General features: G+C 44.0%; 1 protein-coding gene across 2 annotated transcripts in view; it reads right to left on the minus strand.

The window, feature by feature from the left end:
* The window catches only part of KERA (keratocan), a 282,789-nt gene that overhangs the window by 110,648 nt on the left and 149,033 nt on the right, over positions 1-23,108 (minus strand). The window contains exon 3 of one of the 2 annotated variants that reach the window (XM_069629265.1): positions 9,224-10,605. The exons of the other annotated variant lie outside the window; for it this stretch is intronic. Coding sequence (XP_069485366.1) covers positions 10,601-10,605 — 5 coding nt within the window. The 3' untranslated portion in view covers positions 9,224-10,600. Of the gene's footprint in view, positions 1-9,223; positions 10,606-23,108 lie in introns of those variants that run through there. 2 annotated transcript variants of the gene reach the window in all.

A 23,108-nucleotide genomic window follows, 5' to 3' on the forward strand; every position in this document is an offset into this window, starting at 1 on the left:
TATGAATTTCACACGAGGGATGCAGCTGCCTAGATTTTAGGGGAGTGGCATTTAAAGGGTAATAATGTAGTTAGAGATTGGTTTTCCCTGGGTTTGCCTGGCCCCCAGAGGCCCACGTACCCAGTACCCCTATGTCAGAATGCAAATCATCTGGATCATTATGATACCCCCCACAAGACTTCATGTCCTGGAGTGCACACTGTCGCAGTCAGTACAAAGGCCTTCTCAGGTGTGTATGTTGAAGAATGCACTATGCATCACTGCGTTTAGAGACCCCGTAAAGGGACTTCATTGCCCAGAATCCACTCTTTCACTGAGTATAGACTGTGTTTTGAAAGTGCACCCTATTCTCTCGGTACAGAGCATCCAAGACAACCTTCTGTCCAGAATGTATGCTGTCTCCCTCAAGTCAGGGGTGCCATTAGAATTGATTGTCCTAGAGTGAACTATTTTTACTCAGGAAAGTTGTCTCCGTAGACCCTAGGCCTGTATTGTACGGGATGCACTCTCTCCCTCAGTACCAGATCTCAAGAATGATTGCATGTTAAAGAATTCCCATTGTTGTCTCTCTCTCTTGGGGAGGCATATGACTACATGTCCAAGAATCCATTCTTATTTGCTCAGTATCAAAGCCATCAAAGGACTGCATGTCCCCAAATAGTTTGTATGTCAGCTAGAGGCGAAGCTCACACAACTCGACCCACCTTTCTCACATGCTCCCCAACACAGATATCCCATAATTAATTATGCCTCACTTAGTACACACAGCCCATTAGACTACATGTACCTTAATGCGTTTAGCTAATAGTTGAGGATGATGGACTGCAGACTTCCCAGCTCTATCTATAGGGCGAATCACCCAGGCTCCCACTGGTTGAGGACTGTGACAGAGTCTTATGGGCAGGCAAGGAATGTAACTAGAGCAGCCAGAAAGAGGTAGCCAGGCATTCAGAAGCCAGTGACTCACTGCCTCTTCTTTGCTTCTGACCCCGACTCACAGAATGCTTTGTGGACTGAGTCACACTGCACCACCAATGAAAATTTGCACCATCATATAACTCCTTATGACATCCTTGACTTCCTTCCTTGTTCACGTTTGTGATCGTGGGCAAATTGGTTTATCGTTCTGTGCCTTACCCACTGGGCGTTCTTGTATTAACTACATAACCTCGGTTTTTGCATTAAATAGAGCTTGAAATAATAATGAAATCGAACATGTGTGTGTGGCTGAGTGTTTTTAGTTATGAACAAAGCAGCAATTTTTAGGTTTGCCCAGATGGAAATTATTGACATTTGTTGATGCTAAGTTGCAATTGCTGTATTATTTTTTCTTCAGATAGCTCAAGTATAGTTTGTGTGTAAGCATATATGTATGTGGCGGTATGTTTAGCTTATTGCATTGAACTGTATTCTGGACTTAAACATTTGGGGACACTGGTAGAGACATTTTTCTCATAGTTGTGGGCTGAGGTTCGGTGCTGGACAGTGAAGTTGTCATGGCAGGCGCTCACCAAACAGTGTTGAACCAGTACACGCACATGGACATTGCGAATAGGACTGGGTCTTGGTTGGTCCATGTTGATCTCCTGATTTCACCCATGACACTTTTAGGGATCATGAGGAAGATGGATATAATCACTCCCCGTGAATATGTTTAGATTTGTGATTGGAAATCTGGGATATTGTGTATTATGATGTCATGAATGTTTTTTTAGGTGTGAAGAATTCCCCATGAGCACCAAGCACTATGAATTTACATAATGAGAGACAGCTGGTTTGCTGGGGTGAAAAAACTCAACACATGAAGTGTATTCATGTTATTTACGTTTCATCAGCTAAGATGACTGTTCTCCAGCTCTTCATCTCTGAAGATCCTTGTTGTCCTTGTTGTGGCAGTCAACGGGGACAGCCCACCTTAAGAGGAGAGCCACCTTAAGGCAAGAGAAGGGAAGCCAGAGAGCCAGGGGAGGAAGGGAAGACACTTCGCCAGTAAAGAGAAATAAAGGAAGTTGGAGATTCCCTTGTCTCTGTTTGTTCCTGGGGATTGGGTGCAGGGCTTTGAGGTGTGGGACCTCACCAAAGGGAGGCCAACTAGGACGCAACAACTGGCGAAGACGAGACACAAACTACGCCGTGCAGCAGGCAGGCGATCGACACGTGAGAAGTGGACCAAAGGGGGAGCAGCAAGCCTTCAAGGAACAAGGTGGACCAGAGGGGGAGCAGCAATCCCTCACAGAATAACAGGACCTGGAAGTGGACCGGAGGGGGAGCAGCAAGCCTTCACAGAAAAACGGGGCCTGGAGGTGGACCAGAGGGGAAGCAGCAAGCCCTCACTCTGGCAGGAAAGGACCCACCGCTTCAACCACCAGAGGGAGGAGGACCAGCCACCAGACCATGGGAGCTGCTAAGCGTGAGGAGGAGGCACCGGCCACAAGCCACTATAGTGGTAAGGAGGTCTGCTGAGGTGGCGAGGGGGACAGACAGCACCCACATAGGCAGCCACGTGCCTAAACTGCCCAGCACAAGAAGTGGTATGCATGGAGCCCATGAGACACTGGATGCCCTCTAAAGTAATGAAAGCAAGACCCCTTAGAGAGGATACCACCACACTTCAGCAGTAAGGAGACCTGTTGGGCACTAGCTTTTCACCTGCAAAGAGAGCGCGAGCAAAGGTGGGGGAGGTAAACGAGAACACGCACAGGCCAAAGCCACGTGCACACCACTACACGTATATCATCAGAGAGGCCGTATTACTTTCGGTTAAGAGAAAAGAAAACCTTTCTGCACCAGCCAATACAACAACCTTGGGATACAGACTACCCACTAAATCAGCAGGGAAGTGCTTCCCCCACAGAATAGCTGAAGGACCACCCTTACACCAAACATCCCAGCAGACCAATGGAGGAACCCTTCACACATTCAACATGTGCACCACGCACAGCAACATAGTAAGTGCCCACCAACAGGCGACAAAAGATGCGATACGACACAACGGGACAAATAGACGGGGCATGCCCACCGCAGGCGCAACAGACAGGAAGGAGAAGGAAACAAAGAACGCAATGACAAGGGAGTGCACAGATGGGCAAAAGGGAGCACAAATAACCCAAAGGACAGAGAATAAATGTTCAGCAGAAGGATGTAACCTGCAGAGGGCACTAAAATCAGGATGCCAGTAGGGCTCACATGAATAGAAGAAGTAAAGTGCACAGGAGAAAGCGACGTAAGCGAAACAACTTGGCAAGAAGCAATGAGATTGGAAGCAAGGCCAAAAGACGACAGAGAAGCAGTAACGTGAGTTGCATGTGAAGGAGGAGATCTTGATGACCCCGAGATAATGCGAACGCAGGAGAAGAAAAAATAAGACGGCCACAGGAGAGATCGCCCAAGAAGGGGGCCAAGGAAAAATACTGCCCAAGGAGGGGGCCAAGAAAGAATACTGCCCAAGGAGGGGGCCAAAGAAGAATACTGCCCAAGGTGGGGGCCAAAGAAGAATACTGCACAAGTGTTTCAAGGCGTGACACAGCAAGGGATGGGGAACAGAGGGAAGACAGACAACGATCTTACTAGGCTAAGTGTCATTCCAATCGCGCAAGTGCAAAGGAAGGTGGAAGAAGAAAAGTGCAGGGGGGGAAAGTGCAGTGCATGAGATAATAGAATAACAAGATAAATAAAATAACGGCCAGAAGGTGGCAAGTGCAGGGTGAGTGCAGACATAAGTGCTGGTGCGGGGACTGTAGGGATACAGAAACAGTCCCCCGGTCCAGGGGTTGCCAGAGAGGCAGTGCAGGCGTGCATCTGGCAGGGTTAGGGCCCGAGAACAGATGGGTGGCCAGGTAACCAGTACAGTCTCAGTAACACCCAGGACTTTAGCAGGGGAGAGGGGGAGAGAAAGCAGAAGCAAAGAGGAGGGTTTTCAGGTGCTTCCGGAACCAAAGATGGTTCTCTTCAAGTTTCAGGGAGGCAGGGAGGCTGTTCCAGAGGGAGGCCCCAGCCGAAGAGAGAGATCTACCACCAACTCGTTGCTTGGAGAAGCGACTGACCCTGAGGGAGTTGGAGGCGGATGAGCAAAGAGCTCGAGAGGGAAGATATCTAGGAAGAGAGAGTTGAAGGTATTGAGGCCCCAGACCCATAGAAGGGAAGGAGACTGATCTGGATAGGAGAAGCAGACAGGGGCTGCCGGGAAGTTGGGCCAGGGTGACCACCAAGGAACCAGAGCACAGGCCAGGATTCAAAGTTCACAAGACACAACCATGCATGCCCAACAAGGCGACCAGAGACGGAGCATGAGGCGGCCACCCACAGAAACCCCCACAACCAAGCCATCAAGACCAACAAGACAAGGGCTTTTAAAGAAGCTCATCCACACTAACAAAGTAGCACAAGCAAGAATACCCATAAATGCAACAACCCAAGGACAGCACAGACAATGGCGCCAAGCAGAAGAAAAGAGAGTGCGGGCAAGACTCTGCAGCGGCACACTCATAACACGGAATGACCGGCTACCAATGAGACAGAAACAGTTGAGTAAGTGGACAAAGGGGGAGCCACACCCAAACCCAAGTCTGTCACCACCTGGTGAAGCATCATCACTACCGAGCAAAGGTGGAAAGATAAGGCCCAAGACAACAACAGAAGCCCATTAGAATAAACATGAGAGTCAAGTGAGGAGCATCACCAGACATTGCAGCACACCCAAACCAATGAGGGAAGGAGGGCTGAGCAACAAGTGTCCCCAAACACCTTCAGGAAGAGGATGGACTGCAGAAGCGGCACTCCGAAATTTGACTGCGACCGAGACAACCCCTTCCGAGTGCAAAAAAAAACGATGCTATCTGGGAAACGTCACAATGAGACCACCACCCGGAAGAACAGAGCACCCCACACATTAGCAGAACACATCACGATTGCAGTCTCTCAACAGGTGCCCCCTGACAGGGGTAACACCCTACCCTCTGAGGACAAGCAACCACAACAGAACAAAGAACTGCCATGGAGACAGCATGCTTCAATGCCGGAGGCTCCTCAAGGACTGCAAGGGGAGAGGAGGGGGTACTTGCGACTCAAAACAATGGACAAAATACAGACAGTAGACTGCAAGGAAGGCGCAGGCAAACACTGGGTCCTCCCAGCTGGGACCTGGAGCACAGCATCCTCCGTAGCTAGCACAGCCACTGCCGCTGATCAGTAGCTCCCCGAGCAGGACCAAGAGGCAAGGTTGCGCCCCAACTACCAAGAAGGACATGTGCAACAGCACAGGCAGGTGCATCAACCACATCACCAGCCTAAAGAAGGTGCTAGCAGATCTACTGGGCTAAAGTCATCAACACCAACCTCAATGATAATGAGCTGTCAAGGACCTCGACTGGACAACCAGCCAAGCAGCACGCCCCAGGCCGGTACCAGCACTGTAGAGATCCCAGCCGCCACTAAAGATAACAGCACACATCCTACCATGCAGGCGGCCTGCGCTTCAACCACAATGATCTCAGGTGACGAAAAGGCAGTCCATGATACCACAAGCTACGATGAACCTGTGGACTGTCAACACAACCAGAACGCGGGACCATACGACAACATCAACCGTCCATATGACTACTACTCACTGATTGCACAGTACGTGTACTAGGGTCGGATAGGAAGCAAACCTCCCACCACCCCTGAACAAAGCAGCCCACAACAACGGCACCCGAATGGCACGCATGCCAGCACGAAGGAGGAGGAAAATGGAAGAAGAAACAGGCTGCTCAACAGGATACCAAAGAGAGGGAGCACCAGGCCAATCTGGCGAATGGCCAGAAAGAAGATCCGAAGAACAGCCTCCAGACACAGCCCACGAAGGAGAGGCAGAGAGGGGGTCAATAACAACAAATGCTTATGTCGTCTGGGTTGAACGGAGGGGTGCTCAGACGGAAAGGCAGCTAAGGATGCCAGAGAGGACAAGACAAATAAGGAAGAAGGACATGGAACAGGAGCGAGTGACAGAAGGTGAGGAAGATGTCATCGCCGCCAAGGTAACCAAGAGCCACACCAAAGAGACCCAACAGTGTGAACCACAAGCACGAATGCTGGGGAGGAACATCACATCCCGAGCATCTGTGCTAGGACATCGCACATGTCCTAGTATGATCACAGAGAGGAAAAACAGGAAAAGGGAACTAGATCAAGGCGAACACCCCGCCAGCCGCCAGAACATACGAGAAGAAAGACCACCCACCTACAAAGATGATAAGCAAGGGGGGTGTTGTGGCAGTCAACGGGGACAGCCCACCTTAAGAGGAGAGCCACCAGAAGGGAAGAGAAGGGAATCCAGAGAGCACTGGGAGGAAGGGATGAAGAGGAGGGGCTAGTAGAGCCCGCAGAAATTTGCCTGTAAAGGGAAATATAGAAAGTAGGAGATTACCTTGTCTCTGTGTGTTCCTGGGGATTGGGGTGTAGGGCTTTGAGGTGTGGCACCTCACCAAAGGGAGGCCAACTAGGACGCAAAAATCCTGTCTTGATCAGGCCACCTGGTGGAAGTACAGCCTTTTAATAGTCTATTTGTCAAGAATATTTCTAATTTAGCTTTTTGACAGTTTTCGGTAGCACAGTGGACTTGTTTTTTAAATTGTTTTATTTATTTGTATTAATCACAAATGAGACTAGTGATGACTGAAGTGTCTTGTGTTACCTTCTGACTGTTGTAATCGTAACCAGTTAATACAGATTCACTCTTTTCATTAATAGCTTTGCTTGCACCTTTTGAGTATTCCTCACTTAACTGTACATGGTTTTGATTGTCTATTGCATGCACCTCCCATCTCCTGAGGTGGTTTATGTCTCAAGTTCGGCATGTACTACCCAAAGGCTGACCAATTGTACTTAGAACAGGCTTCTTTTTAACAATGCGTATCGATGAATAGCTCGATAGGGAGTTGCTTGAGCACAACTGTAGCATGCACTGTCTCTCACTCTCAACCACTCCTATTCACCAAGTAAGTTTCTGACATTTCTAACGGGATGAAGAATGATGAGTCCCGCCCTTCCAAGGCCTGTGGGAGGAGTGGATCCTTGCCTAGTAAGAAGCAGCTTGGAGCAGTATAGAAGTGACCGCACAAGACCCTTACACCACAAACCTTAGGCACACATAACCTTATTGCCTGAGACACACTCTGCCTAACTTCCAGGTGATCTGTCACAGCTTTGGAATTCTGTGCAGAGCAGCTGTCCTAGCTATAACCTGAGTAAGGAACAAACCCTTATTCATTATGGGGGAAGGAGGGATCTCGCCCAATCTACTTTTATATGGCCATCACTCGCTACATTTTTCAATTCACATTTCACTTTTGTTTTCCATTTATTTTATGTTTCTGTACTATCCACTTTACTTTTTCCCAATATCTTCACTGTTCTTTTAACTTTGTGCAACCCTTGTGTACCCCGAGCTAGCTACTCAGCATAGCAGCATATTTCTGCCCAGAAAACCACAATTTGTTTCCCAGGCAACTACCAATACAGTGGCATGAATCTGCTTTTAGAACCCACTCCTTCTCCCTGCTGACACCTGATAGATCCTGTCTGACTTTCCTACATACCCAAAACCTAACACATACGGTACCCAAACCCTTTACCCTCAGAACCCCTAAAGACTTCAGCCCATATTCCCCGAGGTCAGAGCTGTAACAAAGTAGTGATGTGTTTTTGTCAGAGCTTCATATTGCTGCTTAGGTGAAGGTCCATTATGAGAAGCATTTGAAATGGACTGCGTTTGAACTGGTTAAGGTCTCGAGGAGAGGAGGAAATATTGTCAGTCTCCTCCTACTCAGGGGAAAAAGTTGGATCCTTAGATTAAAGACGGACACTCTAGGTTTGAATGACAACATCCCTTGGCAGTATCTGTCAACATTGTAACAACACAGAATGTGTATGAATATGAGTCCATAATAAGGCTGTACGAAAGAAAAAACAGGGAACCCTATTGATGAAAGAAACATAGCTTTTCGTATTTAATGTTTGCCTGAAGTCAGCCTACATGCATGTTTTTTCATGGCAGTAGTTGCTTTTGGAAGATGTTAACAAATAACCAAGGAGATCCAGTTTGGGTCACAGAAATAACATGAACAGATTGAGGTGATAAGATGATGAACAACAGTTCCAATATAAGCTTAATAGAATAGATGGATTCCGGTAGGAATTTAAGAAGGGCGACTGCATTTCAAGATGTCTGCATGCAGCTTCTGGTAATCGCGAGGGATTTCATGGCTGTCATTTCTTTCTAGACGGAAGTGCCCTACTCGTATAGAGTACTGTGGAACGTGGATGGGATTAGGAGGGACGGCACAAACTGACGGGCGCAAACAAGCAGTTCCAAGCTCCCCCGAAGATAAATGAAAAAAACCTAGTTGCGATTATATTGTGGTTTACAATTGCATAACTGTCAGCCGGTGTAGTTGACTTTAAAACAGCAAATTGAATGTATTATCATGCAGCTCAGTTACAACAAGAAACAACCCGCTGCCTAACACACTGTTCTGTATGTCTTTTCCTTATAGATTGAAACAAAGGAGAATTGTTGTTTAACTAAAACATAACCCAACAAGAATGTTATGGTATACAAGCTTAATAAACAATGATACGGGTGTCAGCTGTGCAAATAGGTGTGGGTGAGTGGATACATATATATTTTTTTAAATAAGTTTATTCAGAAACAGATTATCCATAAACCACAAAAACAGAGTAAAAATGCATAACAATACAAAATCCAATATATATGATGACCACAGACAATGGCATGTTTTGTTGAATTAAACATTGTTGATCTTGTTAGTTAATGGTTAGAATGGGAGCACTTATAAGTGCCTCTCTTTATTGTCCCTACAGGTGTCAAGTACAACAACATAAGCAAAAAGAAGCAATATTGTGGACTGTTCTGGCAATACAGTGAATTGAAATGCAGACCTGGAAACTAACCCACATGTTTTTTGCTCTAAAGAAGGTGTTCCAATAAGCTAAGTGCCATTGAAACCGTTTGACCTGATTCGAATGAGTAGAATCATTTAGAGGAATTCGAATGAGCACAAGTCATTTCAGCTCATCGACTGATTTGGGTGTGAGCCTGACATTAGTTGGTTCACAACACACATTTTTCTACATGTTGTTTGTTCCAGATGGATATTAACACCAGTCAAGAACAAGAGAAATGTGCTTTTTGTGCAATTAGATAAGCACCTAAAAATGGACATAGAGAATTTGCTTTTTTTATTTTTTAATAGTTTGGTCAGTACATGAATAAAAGTGGGTAGAGGTTCCTTTAATATTTGAGTACTAACATTGAGGTGATAGACATTTGGGGAAAGTTCCTTGTGTCTTTTTTCCTAGACAGTTGCGCATCAGTGCATGCAAGGTTTAACCACTCTATGGGGGCAGTTAAAGTATGTAGACAGGGACAATTTCCTAGTTGCTAGGTTACATGCATTTTGTATTCCCTCTTTCTTTGTGTGTGATATTTGATTTAGTAGGGTGCAAGAGTGGGATATTTGCCCAACAGGCCTTTCGTGTTACAATGTTCATAGAGACATTTTGTACAGCCATGTATTATATATCACGAAATACTGCATGGCTAATTGAAATATAAATTTCCTTTTTAAGGATTTTCATCTTTACGTTCATTGTGCAGTACTGACAATCAGACATGTTATATTTAATCTATAATTGTAGATTGACACTGTATGCCAAAATTTGTAACAGTAACTACTGAACAAATAAAGGATCAAACGGTAAATTCTTAAATGCATCTTTCAACAACTCTCCCTAACTTGCTGAGCAGTAAATGGACACTAGAATAACTAATAATGAAACCATCTGATAAGCGTTGCAATCTGATGCTAAGAGCTAAGGTGTGTTGAAAGGTGCAAGGAAGAAGTAGATGTTGGAAGATTACAATTGGACACAATGATTGGAGACAAAGAATGAAGCCCCTACCAATCGAGCTGCGGGTCGGCGGGTCACATCACACCACACAGTGCTTCCTCATTGTAGTTGAAAAAGTTGGGCATCTTAGAAGGCCAACACGAGGCCACTGCATCAGGGCCCAGGAGGGCAGAATCGATATCAAGTGAGCAATGAGTGCTGCAGGGGCAAAGAAGGAGGCACTATGGTGCCGCCAAACAAGTGGCTTCCAATTCAAATAAATGGAAATACATTTATTTTATTTTCTCAGGTATGCTGCAATGGCACACATTTGCTCATTAAAGCTGGTAAGTTAGTAGGATACCCGTCCTGTCGGTAAATACGATGTAATCATCAGGCCAGGTAAGTTGGGAGAAGAGACCTTCAGCTTCGAAGATACCACGTAGGAGTAATGCCAGCCAGGGAGTCACAAGGGCCTAGTGCTGTATAGAAAACCTATTTCTTGTATTTCAGGTCTTTTGTAAAACCATTGCTTTGCAACACTTCTTAAGGCATGTTATGTTATGTGGTTGGATTTATGCTCCGCAATGCTAACATTTGCAGCATATTGGTCACATGTTGATATTCATCCTCGTTGACCATCATTTTATCAAACCACCTTACAATAACAACTGCTGGAATTCTAACTTCCAATGGTCTCCAGGCACGATGGTCATTCTGAAAGAGAAGAGAGTGGGTTAGGTTAGTGGAGAGAGAGAGAAGGAGAATGAAAGATAACTTTGCTGTTGTGTTGATGCTTGCAGCCTGGAAGTACTACATCCAAAGGAATGGTGATAGACTTTAAGAAGCGACACACTAGAAAGATGCTATGCAAATGACAGATGCTGGAATGGGTTGAAATGTTTGACTACTTGGTTATCACGCTTGACTGTAGAATGGGATTCCCAGGTAATGAGCGCTCTGGTGATATGTACAGAAAAGGCCAGTGGAATTTTAGAGACAATAGTCTGCTGATCCCCCGTATAATTGCAGGACAATCCCAGACCACAAATCAAAAAGGAGAGGGTTTGTATAGGGTGTGCGCTGACAAAGAGATCAATATCAATGAGCTCAAACAATCAAAATATTTGCACTGAATAATAACCAGTGCCAAAGATATGCAAAAGTTTCAAAAAACACCATGGAAAGCAGTTCAAATGGACTGATTTCCATGGTGTTTTTTTTGGCACTGGTTATTATTCAGTGCAAATATTTTGATTGGTTGAGCTCATTGATATTGATCTCTTTGTCAGCGCACACCCTATACAAACCCTCTCCTTTTTACCTGGGTATCACCGTTTTCAATAAACTGGTATGGACACCACACATTTTCAAGACAGCCACGTGCATTAGACAGGCAAATCTGGCTCTCTTCTACTTTACTAAACGGACAGGGAGTTTACTGAAGGCATATCAAGCAAAGGCAGTAGGGTTGGCAACCACTCTAGCTGGATTCTGGGGATATACAGACTCCATGCAAAATATTTAAGCTACTGCATGGAAATGCATTGTTTTTCCTTCATAGGGATCTTAGCGCCCCATATATAGAGGATCGTATTAGAACACAACCATTTCTGGCATGGTTTTTATTATGGGGAAATGGAGACCACCATAAAAACTGTTAGCCGATTATATTAACAGTGATACAGCAGATAGAATACCCTGGCTTATCTGAGAAACCTGACAGTGTTTTACCTGCTAGTCCCCAGAGATCTGTCGTCCAGATGGCCAGGATACAGAAATCTCTATTGGATCCAGTTGCTGGGGGTGGACCAGTGGGGGAGTATCACCTGGATGAGGGGTCTTCAGGGAGTGGAAGTGGGACACCAAAGGTTGAGACGCAGTACCCCCTTCCTTGTATCAGATTTTCACCATCCTTCCCTATTGGATATTTAGAAGCTCTACCCGCCCTTTTCTGACACAAACAATTTTGTGCACCATAACTGACAATGGACTAGCACCAGAGCTGTTTACTTGACTTGTCCCAACCCAGCAGAGTCAGGCAATTGACAATAACCACGCACACCTCACTGCCCTTTATCGTCCCCACAGGGATAAAAGGTGGAGCACAAGAGCACACTACGAGCAGGGCCGGACCCACGAGGAGACAGCTAATCCAGACCGGCAGTTCAAGAGAAGGAGAAAAGCAGCAAGACCTGAAAGGACAATGAGTAGGGAGTTGCCCTTTCCTGGTTCAACTCAGGGCTACGAAGCCTCTGAGAAAGGAATTATAAGACCGTGGAGTACAGCTGGCGTGTGGTGTGACAGGTGTCAACAGTGCACGGGGGCCTCCCGCATTGATAACACAGTTGAGGAGGCATGTTGGCTACCGTGGTACCGTCCTTGACTCGAGCAGCAAGCCAAGCCAAGTGGAATCAAGACAGTCGGTGAGTCGGAGGAAACTGATAGAAAACTGAACTGTGTTTAATCCATAGGTTGCAACTAGAAACATTAGATGAACGCAAGAACTTGAGTACAAAGAACTTTTGTGTTAGAACTTTCGAGAAAGCCCACAGAAGAGGCCAGCTGGAGAGTGGTCAGGCACCATAGGAGTGCTCAGTGAAAGTACTCTTGCTGGCCTTCGTGTAGTGAAACTGCAAGTACCAGAAGGCCCTAGGCGAGGGTGGTGTGAGGTGTCGCAGTGGTCCTACAAGGGTCACGTCAAATACCTTGTGCATTTGAAAGTCTCTAACCCATTGCCAAGGTAAAAGAAAAGACAAGTAAAATATGTATCGTAATCAAGCAAAGTGTACTGTGAGAATTGCAGATGTGAACCCGAAAGAGGGATGCCTGCGAGTTGGGGTGAAGAGTAATACACCCGTAAACATTGTGTGATAAGAGTAAACCCGGCCAAGGGTGTTCAGCAGTAGGAAGTTGTTTAAAAAGACATTAAGACTCTTGAATATGGCAAAGTGCATTTGAAAGGCCATAGTGAACCCGATGGAGGGAGGCTCAAGTTGCAAGGAGGAATCGAACCCGGCAGAGGGAGAACCGAGGGGCGAAGAGTCATCTCCCAGGTGCAATATTACTAAAGTAACTTTAGTTTGTTTGTTGTTCTCATCCATCAGGCCTTCTAAGACAGGAGACTTTGTAGGAAAGAGACTTGGCCCATGAAGTTTCTGGTAACGTTGAACTGGAATTGTGGACCTCGTGCTAGAGAGGCCCAGGAGTGTGCTGTGCTCAAACGTCCTGATTTGTCCCGTGCTAAAAACTTGAGGAAGGGAGACCCAGCTATATCATCCTGACTTATCATTTTGTGAACACTTCTTTCTTTTCTGGTGAACATTATGCCACACTTTTTTTTGTAACTTAGTGTTAAGGATTGGCAATGGGTTTTCTAGTATAGACCCTTTTTATTTTGACAAGATGCCACTAGGACTGCCTTATTATTATTTGATGGTCGTAGCTTGCTCCCATCTTAGATTTATGTTTTGATTAGGTGTTTATCTCACCCATTATAAAGTTCAGTAAACATGCATGTGAGCTTAAATATAGCAGATGATTTGTTATCACCATGAAATGCAGTTTGTTTGTTTGTTGTTCTGATCCATCAGCCCTTTTCGTTGATTAATTGTGACGCTAAGATATATGCCAAGGTCCTGCCCTCAGATTGGCCCCATATATGCATTACATCATACACCCGAATCAGTCAGGGTTTATCACGGGCCGCTCCACCACATACAACCTGCACCGGCTATTTAACATATTAACCCGCATTTGAAGGCGAAGCCTAAGTTTTACAATCTCATGTTTCTCATAAGTTTTCTTTTATTGTTTGTTTTAAAGTTCATTTAAAGGTGAAATGTAAGATTCATAACTTGTATATATTGATCCTATGTTAATTTGTTCATTGCTCTTTCCTTCTCCCTACTTTTCCCTATAAAGTGTTATATGTATATATAATACGTAATTGTATTTGAAAGGTTGATTAATTTCAACTGATACAAATAAAAATAAAAAAAATAAAAAATAATTAACACGCATCGACCTAGATGCACTAGCTGTTGCAGCAGCCCTAGACATGCAAAAGGCGCTCAAATCTGTCTCATGGAGGTTTCTTTGGCAGGTGCTCAAAAAGTGCAATGTTGGCCCCCAATTCAGAACATCGGTCAAGCTACTGTACTCCCTTCCGGTGGTGACGGTCCGCACCAACAACTTATCTTTGAACCAATTTCAGATAGGGAGAGGCACTAGACAAGGGTGCCCATTCTCGCCACTAGTACTTGCTCTAGTCATGGAGCTGATACTCAATCATATATGCCAACGACACTCACATCGAGGTTTGCGCCTTGTCGGTCCCCCTGAGATAATCTCATATATGCGGACGATGCCATTCTTTTCATCCGACAGCCCGAAATAAATCTCTCCCCAATACTGGAAGACATTGCTTCGGCAAACTCTCAGGTCTCCAGGTGAACTGCACTAAATCAATATTCTTCCCGTTAACGGAGGCCACGCCCCCCCCCATCTGATCCTCAGGGATTTGTCTGGGCCCAATCCAAATTTACGTACCTGGGGGTGGTAGTCACACAAGATCCTGCCTCCTTATACCAGAGCAACTACGGCAACTATTCTGCAAAGTTGGCTCGGAAGTGTGCCGGCTCGGCGACTCTCCCAATAACCCTAGCGGGCAAGGTAGCTGTTCTCAAAATGGTGATTCTGCCTCAGCTACTGTACAGATTCTCGAATGTCCCAGTCTAGCCTGGCCGTGATTTCTTCATAATGCTAGCTCAAACCACTAATACATTTCGCTGGCATTTGGCCGTGATTCGCCTGAAGCTCACAACGCTGACAACCCCGGTCTTGAGGGGAGGTCTCGGAGCTCCCAATTTTGAGGGGTAGTGGATAGCCACCCAAGCCCATTATGCATTGTACTGGTTTGTTCTCACAGATCCACCCCTGCACGTTAAACTGGAGCACCTGGCTGCAGACGAAGTTGACATCCGTTCCTGGGTGTTGCCCGGCCGCACTAATCGGTTTGAGCCTTCGGACCCAGTGGGTGATATGGTCCATGCCTTAGCCGAGATATGGAAACAGACGGGCAATACACATCCATTTCATGGAGATTTTCCCCTCTCGAACTTCTTCCCAACGCCTCCCGGGTCGACTCCAGACTGTCCGAGATCTATTTGAACAAGGGGTCCTTACAGAGTGGAGTAAACTCCCTAGACAGCTGCAGAGTAGACATTCGTGTTGGCTGCAGTTTGCTGATCTAGGGCCAATATTAAAAACTTAGCTCCGGACTTCCGCTGCTTACCACAGGATGACCCAATTCTATCCAAATTCATTGACACCACATCCATAAGGGGTAAGGTATCAAGGCTATACACCATACTTCAAACCCAAACATCTCCCCTGTTTACCAAACTTATGGAAACCTGGGCCCGAGACTTGGGGGTCGAACTGACCGATCAGCGCTGGGGCTACATGTGTGCATGCTCACAAGCAATATCCTTCAATTCCCGTTTCAAACTAATCCAAAGGAAACCTCTACACAAATTTTATTATACCCCGGCTAGGCTTCATTGCATGTCCCCAGAGCACTTGCACACCTGCCCGCGTTGAAACACAGACAATGCTGACTACATGCACATGATGTGGACATGCCCTAAAATAGCCCAATTATGGTCCACAGTATGCGTGTCTCTATCAGACATTTTAGAATGCACCATCTCCCCATTAACACTAACTTGCTTTTTCTACGAGTTACCTGCATTAGGCCGGGACCATAAGAAGCTGGCAAGCCTGGCACTCCTCCTGGCAACCCGCTGTATTTTATTGGTATGGCTTCAAGCAAGACCCACCGCTCATGAACAATGGTTTGGTTCCACGCACTCACGTGGGCCTCGGACCCTGAGGAGTGCTGGACACTGACGCAGCCGAGCAGGTCTAGGCCGAGAGACATTTGGGGCCCATTTCGACAATACCTCTCCTCCCTATCTGACGATTCTTGGGAAGAGACAGATACACCCCCCACCCCTGCTGCTGTTTAGTGAAATTGCATAAGGAATATATGTCTAATCGGATGTTTGCTGCTCTTGTGTGTACTTGCATTATTCTGTTTCTCTGGGTGGTTCTTATAGCTATAAATGTACCACGAATGGTTCCTGTGACTTGAAATGTTAAGAGTGTTCTCTGATGTGACGCCAAGCTAAATGTTAAATACAGTTTTTTTTTAAAAACACCTAAAAAGGCTAAAAAGAACTTTTATAACAAGGAAATTGAGTCAGCAGGTAATCAAACCATAAAACTATTTGAGATATATAGAAGTCTTGAGAAACCCATTTCCTGTCTCCAGTACTTTCTTCCATCCAATGAAGACTGCAGCAGGATATCCAATTCCCTGATTACTGACATCGAACAGGAAACCCTGATACTGGGGAATAAAGAAATGACAGTGTTCTCCTTAAAATCAGTAACCAAGTTAGAGATATTTACTTTCGTTAACTCAATGCGGCCTACCTCTTGGCCTGGAGAGATCATGCCTGCAAAAATGATCTTGCGTCATCATGGACTCTTCACTTCTCTCTTGCCAGGTTTCAGCTATGGTTTTGTCCCTGATACCCTCAAGCAGGTCGTTGTTACACCCTTGCCTAAGAAACTTGGTCTAAACCCAAAAGATCCCAATAATCTGAGCCCCATCATGAACACTCATTTTCTATTGAAAATCATAGACAAGGTTGCAGCCTCCTAGCTTCAGCAACATCATGAAGATTCTGGTATCTTCCAACCCTAACAATCTGGCTTCCGAGCAAATCATGGAACATAAACTGCCTTATTAGACCTCCAGAAGCGCATGTTGTGGTGTTGGAAGACAGCAGGTCTGGGCTGCTGATTCTTTTAGATCCATCAGCCGTCTTTGACCTGATCGACCACAAGCGCTTACTGGACACTCTGTCTACCATCAGTGAGTGCTCAGAAGGGGCCAGAAACTGGATCATCTTCTTCTTCAGTAACAGATACTCAAGGGTATGCTTGTGTGATGCTTGTTCAGAAATGGATTCAATACATTGTGGTGCACCGCAGGGGCCCTGTTTGTTGCCAACATTGTTCAATCTTTACATAAAGCCCCTCTGCGTTCTTCTATTTAGTCAGGTTCTCCATTTCACAAACTACGAGGATGACACTCATCTCCTGATGGAGTTGAGTGGAGATACAAGTATAACTCAATCAGACTAGTTCACATCTATGGCCTGATCAAAAAAGCTGGATGTCCAGTAACTAGATGTGTTTAAACAGCGACAAGATGGAGCTGATGGTCTTTGGATCTACGAAGGCCAGAGCCAAACTGGATCCGGAGTACACCCACATGTACATTGAAGGAACTGCATAGACATCATGGATAAGGTTAAGACATTCGGAGTGTATCCCAAAGTCTCTCTTGGCTCTGATGCACATGTTCACTGAGTGGTTAGTGACACATGGTACCAACTCAAGGTGTGAGGCAGGCCAAAGCACTTGTGTCCTTTAAAAATCATCATACTCTGGTCAGAGCCATCGTCTTGCCATGTTTGGATTATTGTAACGCCCTTTTATTTGGGGCTAGCAAAGACTCCATAAACAGACTTCAAATTCCTCAATATGAAAAGCTGTCTGAGCCATCCGTGACATGCCAAGGAGGGAGCATATCTCCTGTGCTAGAGGGAATCTTTATTGGCTGAATGTATCAGCAAGAAAATGTTTTAAGGCTCTTTCTCTGATCCACACATGTGTCAATGGAGGCGCACCCATCTATTTTAATGAACTAGGGATCCTATACACCCCCATAAGATCACTTCGCTTGATTAACTGTCGATGTCTAACTGTCCCAAGATGCAAAAGAGCTAAAGTCTATTTGGATAAGTCTCCCTTTCTGCTTCAACAGCCTCTGCTCCTCTGTAAATTATCCATGTGTTAATAAATGTTTTTGTCCCATATTTCATTGGTCCTTGTGTTTTGTAAGCAGCCTGATGCTTGTGACTTTTGGTGTTCTATAAACATATAAATACAATAAATACAAGTTCACTACTCTCACTAGTTTGGAGGGTGTAAAGTTTCTGATTTATATTTGTAATTACCTGCAACGGTTTCACCCTTCAAGAAAATATGAATTCACCCTCCTTCCCACTGCAGTAGGATCACTGCCTTCATTCCCACCAGAGGTAGAAGAGCAGAATATCCTACTCTCCCACTAAATAGTTATCTTTCACTGCCTGTCTCTCCAGCCCTTTGGCACTTCCCACTTTCTGCCTCCCCCGTCATGTCACTGTCAATGGCAGATGGTCAGAGCATTGTGTGACAGGCATGCACCACTGTTTCTTGTAGGACAAAGGAATGTTGTCAGTAAAATGTCATTTGATGGAAATCCCTGGCAATGGTGTGAGGACCTGGGCCCTATATAGTAGCACATAATGGTGTGAAAACCATGACTTTTGATATCAATACCTGGCAATAAATGATGTGGGTACAGGAGTATTTGATGGTTGTCCATGGACATGGGATACATATCTGACCATTTGGTAGCAGTGCCTGATAATGGCATGTATGTCTGGATATTTGAAGTCACATCTTGGCAAGGGTATGGGTACCTGGGAAAATGATGCAAATCTCAGGTAATGCTGTCAGTACCTGTGTATGTGATCACAAATCTTTGCATTTGGTGTAGGTTGACAGAGATATGATGGGACAATACTGAATACAGTATGATTATCTGCCACATGATGTTGGTACCTGCCTTATGACAATCATGTATACCAAGATGTATAATGAGAATGTATGTTGATGTTCTGAGTGCTTTACTTTTTGATTGAAATGGTTTAAGTGCTTTAGTATTTGAAAAAGTACCTGATGTACTGATGGCAATACCTAGCAATGCAGTAAGTGTCTGGGTTTAAATGGGAATACCTTGACATGTTGGAGTACTTTGACATTTCAGGAAATATATGATATGCAGTTAGCCACCTCTCATACCACTTAAGGACAAGAGTGTGCATTTGTATTTATGATAAACCTCTGGTTGAACACTAGGGACATGAATGATTTCCAGTCCCATAGGACTAATGTCTATTTTTTGTTTGTTTTCCACAGCGTGAAGAAATTCAAGGGTCAATGAGAGACATTAGCTGTGTATTGTCCCAGAGCAATTTAGGGGTTTCATATTAGCAATTCCCAGCACAATTAGTGACAAAACAATATAGCTTTTGAGTAATGTTCACCATTTATGGATTGAAGAACTAGAACATGTCAAGCCTCAGCCTTTGTTATGTGCTAAGGCATACGTGAAACTGTAATAGCACCACATGGAGTTGTAATTACTCCATCAGATCTGTTACATAAATACAGACTGACATTTTCAGGCTTTACATAGAACAGCCTGCTCTTACTTTGTAAGTTCTAGAGTCACTGTTTACACTTCTTGCACTTTTTGTGAATTGTGTACACTTCATTGTGTGCTCTTCATACAACATCTAGTGTGCAAGTATCTGTGTGTATCTATGGATGCATGTTAGAAGGTTGTATGTCATCTATTGGTTTTCAATATTTATTCAATAAAGTATTTTTGTATTTTTTATCAGCTGGGTATTTTGGCAATTGATTTGGTGTGATACCTTTGGGATTGTTCTTACTGTGGATGCCTTAAAATTTTACTACTTCCATACTCTTGTTTTTTGTATCAATTTGATCCCGGTGAGGAGGTAGGACCACACGTATACATCTCTACTGGTGCGTCTCGGGTATCCCTTTCTGTATTTGTTTTTATAGTGGCTTTACAGTCACAGAAAATGTATTCAGTGGTTAATTCACTGGTTGTTGCCCTTTAGACACTTTTTTTTACAGTTCAATATGGCAGAAGATTTATTATTAGCTTTTAGTGACAACTATGCAGCCACTGTGATGGCAGTTACCTCTATTCTCAATGACAGTGAGATTGGGGAAAGTAGCCAAACACCAAATGATTGTGATGAAGTAGTGCAACTATGTAAAAGACCCATCCACACAGAGATCCATGGAGTAATTATGCTTGAGTATTTGAAAAACAAACCCCTGCCCCAAAGGTTAATTTCACAAAACGAACCAAGACTTTTTCTGGATAATAACACATTTAAAGTCCAGTAGGGTTATATTGTCAACTGTTGAGGGAGAGACTGGCGTATCCTAATTATAGACACGTCAAAGAAATGAATCTAAAAAAATAGGATACATAAAGAAATTGGTATCGCTTGATAGCTACAAAAACAAATTAAGGAAATTGATAATGAGATGAAAGATTTTAAACAAAACAATACTTTTGAAAGAATTCAAAGACTAAAGAAAGACTTGGCTAAATTTAACCATGGAAAAGCTTTTCTCTATATAAAAGACGGCTATCGCAATGCATTGCTCTACCAAACTAGCGGTTCCAATAATAAAATTAGACAGGTGTGTTTCTGGGACACGTCGTACAGTGCAAGTAACAACTGCAGCGAGAGCGAAGAAACTGTAGAAGGTACTTACACAATCAGAACCATGAGTAGAGGCAGAGGACAATCTAGTAGATGGCATGTAAGAGGGAATAGAAACATGACAACTCAGCCTTTTTTATGTTGAGGTCAAAACAGTGGAGGATGAGAGGAGAATCACAGACAAACAAGGAGCAGCAATCGCTCGTAATTAATCATTCACAATATACATTATCTACAGTGGAAGAGCAGGTACTCAACACACAGTTGGACTTTATTCTCACCATATAGCATGACCCCTTTGATTTTAGGGGAGACTTTCACAAACGTATGAGGAAAATCCATTTAAGGGAATTCTTTGACAAAAACGAATATCCTCCAACAACCAATTGTACTGGCCTTAGAAAAGCCTAAACCTTTTGTCCTTTGCCAAACACACATTCCCCTGAATCCCTTGTGTTTGAACACAAAGTCATGGCAGACATTGAACACCTAGAGTCCTTAGAGAGACACATTTTTCAAAATCTCAGTGGGGATGAAAAAGCAGCTATTAAATCTCTAACCACTAAGAACACCAGTTTAATCAAAAAAAGTGGTAAAGGGCAGCATAGTTGTCCTTAATAAACTAGTTTACATTGATGAATGCCTCTGCCAGCTAAATAATCAGGATCATTATAAAATCCTCATAGAGTATCCTACTAAAGCCCTGTTACAGAGCATTGACCTAAAAGTGAGCAAAGCGGAACAAAGAGGGTGAATTAGTAAACAAGAGGCAGCGTTTTTAGTTAATACGGATTGCACAGTACCAACATTTTGCCTACCCAAAATCCATAAAAAGCTATTGTACCCCTGGGATGGCATATAGAAGCAGAAACTAAATTGGTCCTTGAGCACCTGTCTACATTTGCTGATCACTATCTGAAAGGGTTCGTGAGGAACATGACCTCTTACCTGAAAGACAACACTGAGGCTATTAGGAAATTTGAAAATGTCAAATTCAATCTAAGAACTTACTGGTAGGCCAATACCATAGTCTTATTATACACCAACATCCCCCAACAAGCCACCCTAGAGGTGATAGAAGAGACATCATAAGATAGACCAGATGATGATCCCGTCCCAAACAAATTTGTCATGTGGTGTGTTGTAATGGCACTCATCAAGAACTACTTTGAGTTCATGGAACGGTTCTACTAACAACTTGAAGTAACAGTCAAAGGAACTTCTGTGGCTCCTAGTCTAGCACATTTTTATGTGAGAAGTTTAAAAAATAGAAGTATTTACTCTGATTCTAACCCGTTTAAATCACACATTAAGTTGTGGACTCGTTACATAGATTACCTCTTGGTAATTTTGGAAGGCTTGACAGACAAAGCAGCAAGGTTCTTTGAATGGTTGAACATCCAAAATCACCATGTGAAATTCAACAAGACAGTCATTAATCAGTGTTCCAATATACTGGATATTACTATTTTCCATGAAGAGGGCCGTTGTTTAGTGAAACCATTACACAAACCTACCGGGCAATTCCTCAGGCTGTAAAGAAATAGTACTACTAAGGAGGCCTTTGAAAACTAGGGCACTGCTTTCTCGAACAAACTTTGACAATAAGGATAGCCTAAGAAACTGGTGAGAAAAAATGCAAAGAAGGCTTATAACAACATAAAGAGGCTTTACTTGACAACAGACCACCAAAGACCTTTGATCATCGTCTGGTGTGTGTGTCCACCTTCTCTAATCAAAGTTTAAACATTCATAGTATCATCAATAAACACTGGAAAGTTCTGGTCGATCAGACCAGCACCTTGAGCGACCGATTTTTGCATATAAAAAATGCACATCCATAGGCAACTGTGTGAGTAAAAGTAAACTTCAGATCACGGTGTACCATCTTGTCTACTTAGGGTCTTAAGAGGGACACCATTGTTGTGCCCAATGTGGTGTATGTAAACTTACCAACAAATCTCAGAGTGTTAAGCTGTGAATGACCAGACTATGGACACAATATTGTTTTTCCAATTGTAACACAGATGATGTTATGTATCTTAATACATGTACTTTTGGCTTAAAATACATAGGAAAAACTAACCTGATGGTCAAGATGAGAATCATGGACCATAGGAGCTGCTTGAAAAATAACATTAAACAAGCAACTTTGGTAAAATATTGTGTAGTAGAAAAACTTGGTTGGGAAGATCGTTGGATTCGATATGAGCACTTCATAAGCAGAAGCTCTCTGGGATGTCAATGTGCCTTTCAGTTTCTCTAAAATTGCAAATGATGCGTGCTGGACGAAAAATGTAATTGGGCACCCCATTACAATGGTTGTAGGTTTCTCTATGGCGAACGCTGCGGCAATCAAACCTTGTTCGCATGGGAAGTGGCCTCTCATTACTCGGTCCAAATGCCCACTGTAGTATGCCAGAGGCTTGTACCCCAATGTGGTTTTCTGTGTAAGGACTTCTGTCATAACACTGCCTTTCGTATGTGAAAACAAGTAGAATTCCTTTGCATAATTGGGAATCCCTAATACTGGTGCCGTGCAAATGGCCTTTTTAGTTCATCAAACCATTCCTCCATTGTCTTAGTCCACACAATTTTCTCCTTTGTTGCCTGTGCTTTATTTAAGGCTTGTAATAAGGGCCTAGTATAAGAACTGTAGTCAAAGACCCATTACCTGACATAATTACATAATCCTAAAAAACTCTGCATTTGTTTTATCGTGTGTGGCTTAGCTGTTTTTGAAATGGCTTCAGCTCTTTC

Source organism: Ambystoma mexicanum, chromosome 12, assembly GCF_040938575.1.
Source record: "Ambystoma mexicanum isolate Mex_15411 chromosome 12, UKY_AmexF1_1, whole genome shotgun sequence".
NCBI lineage: Eukaryota > Metazoa > Chordata > Amphibia > Caudata > Ambystomatidae > Ambystoma > Ambystoma mexicanum.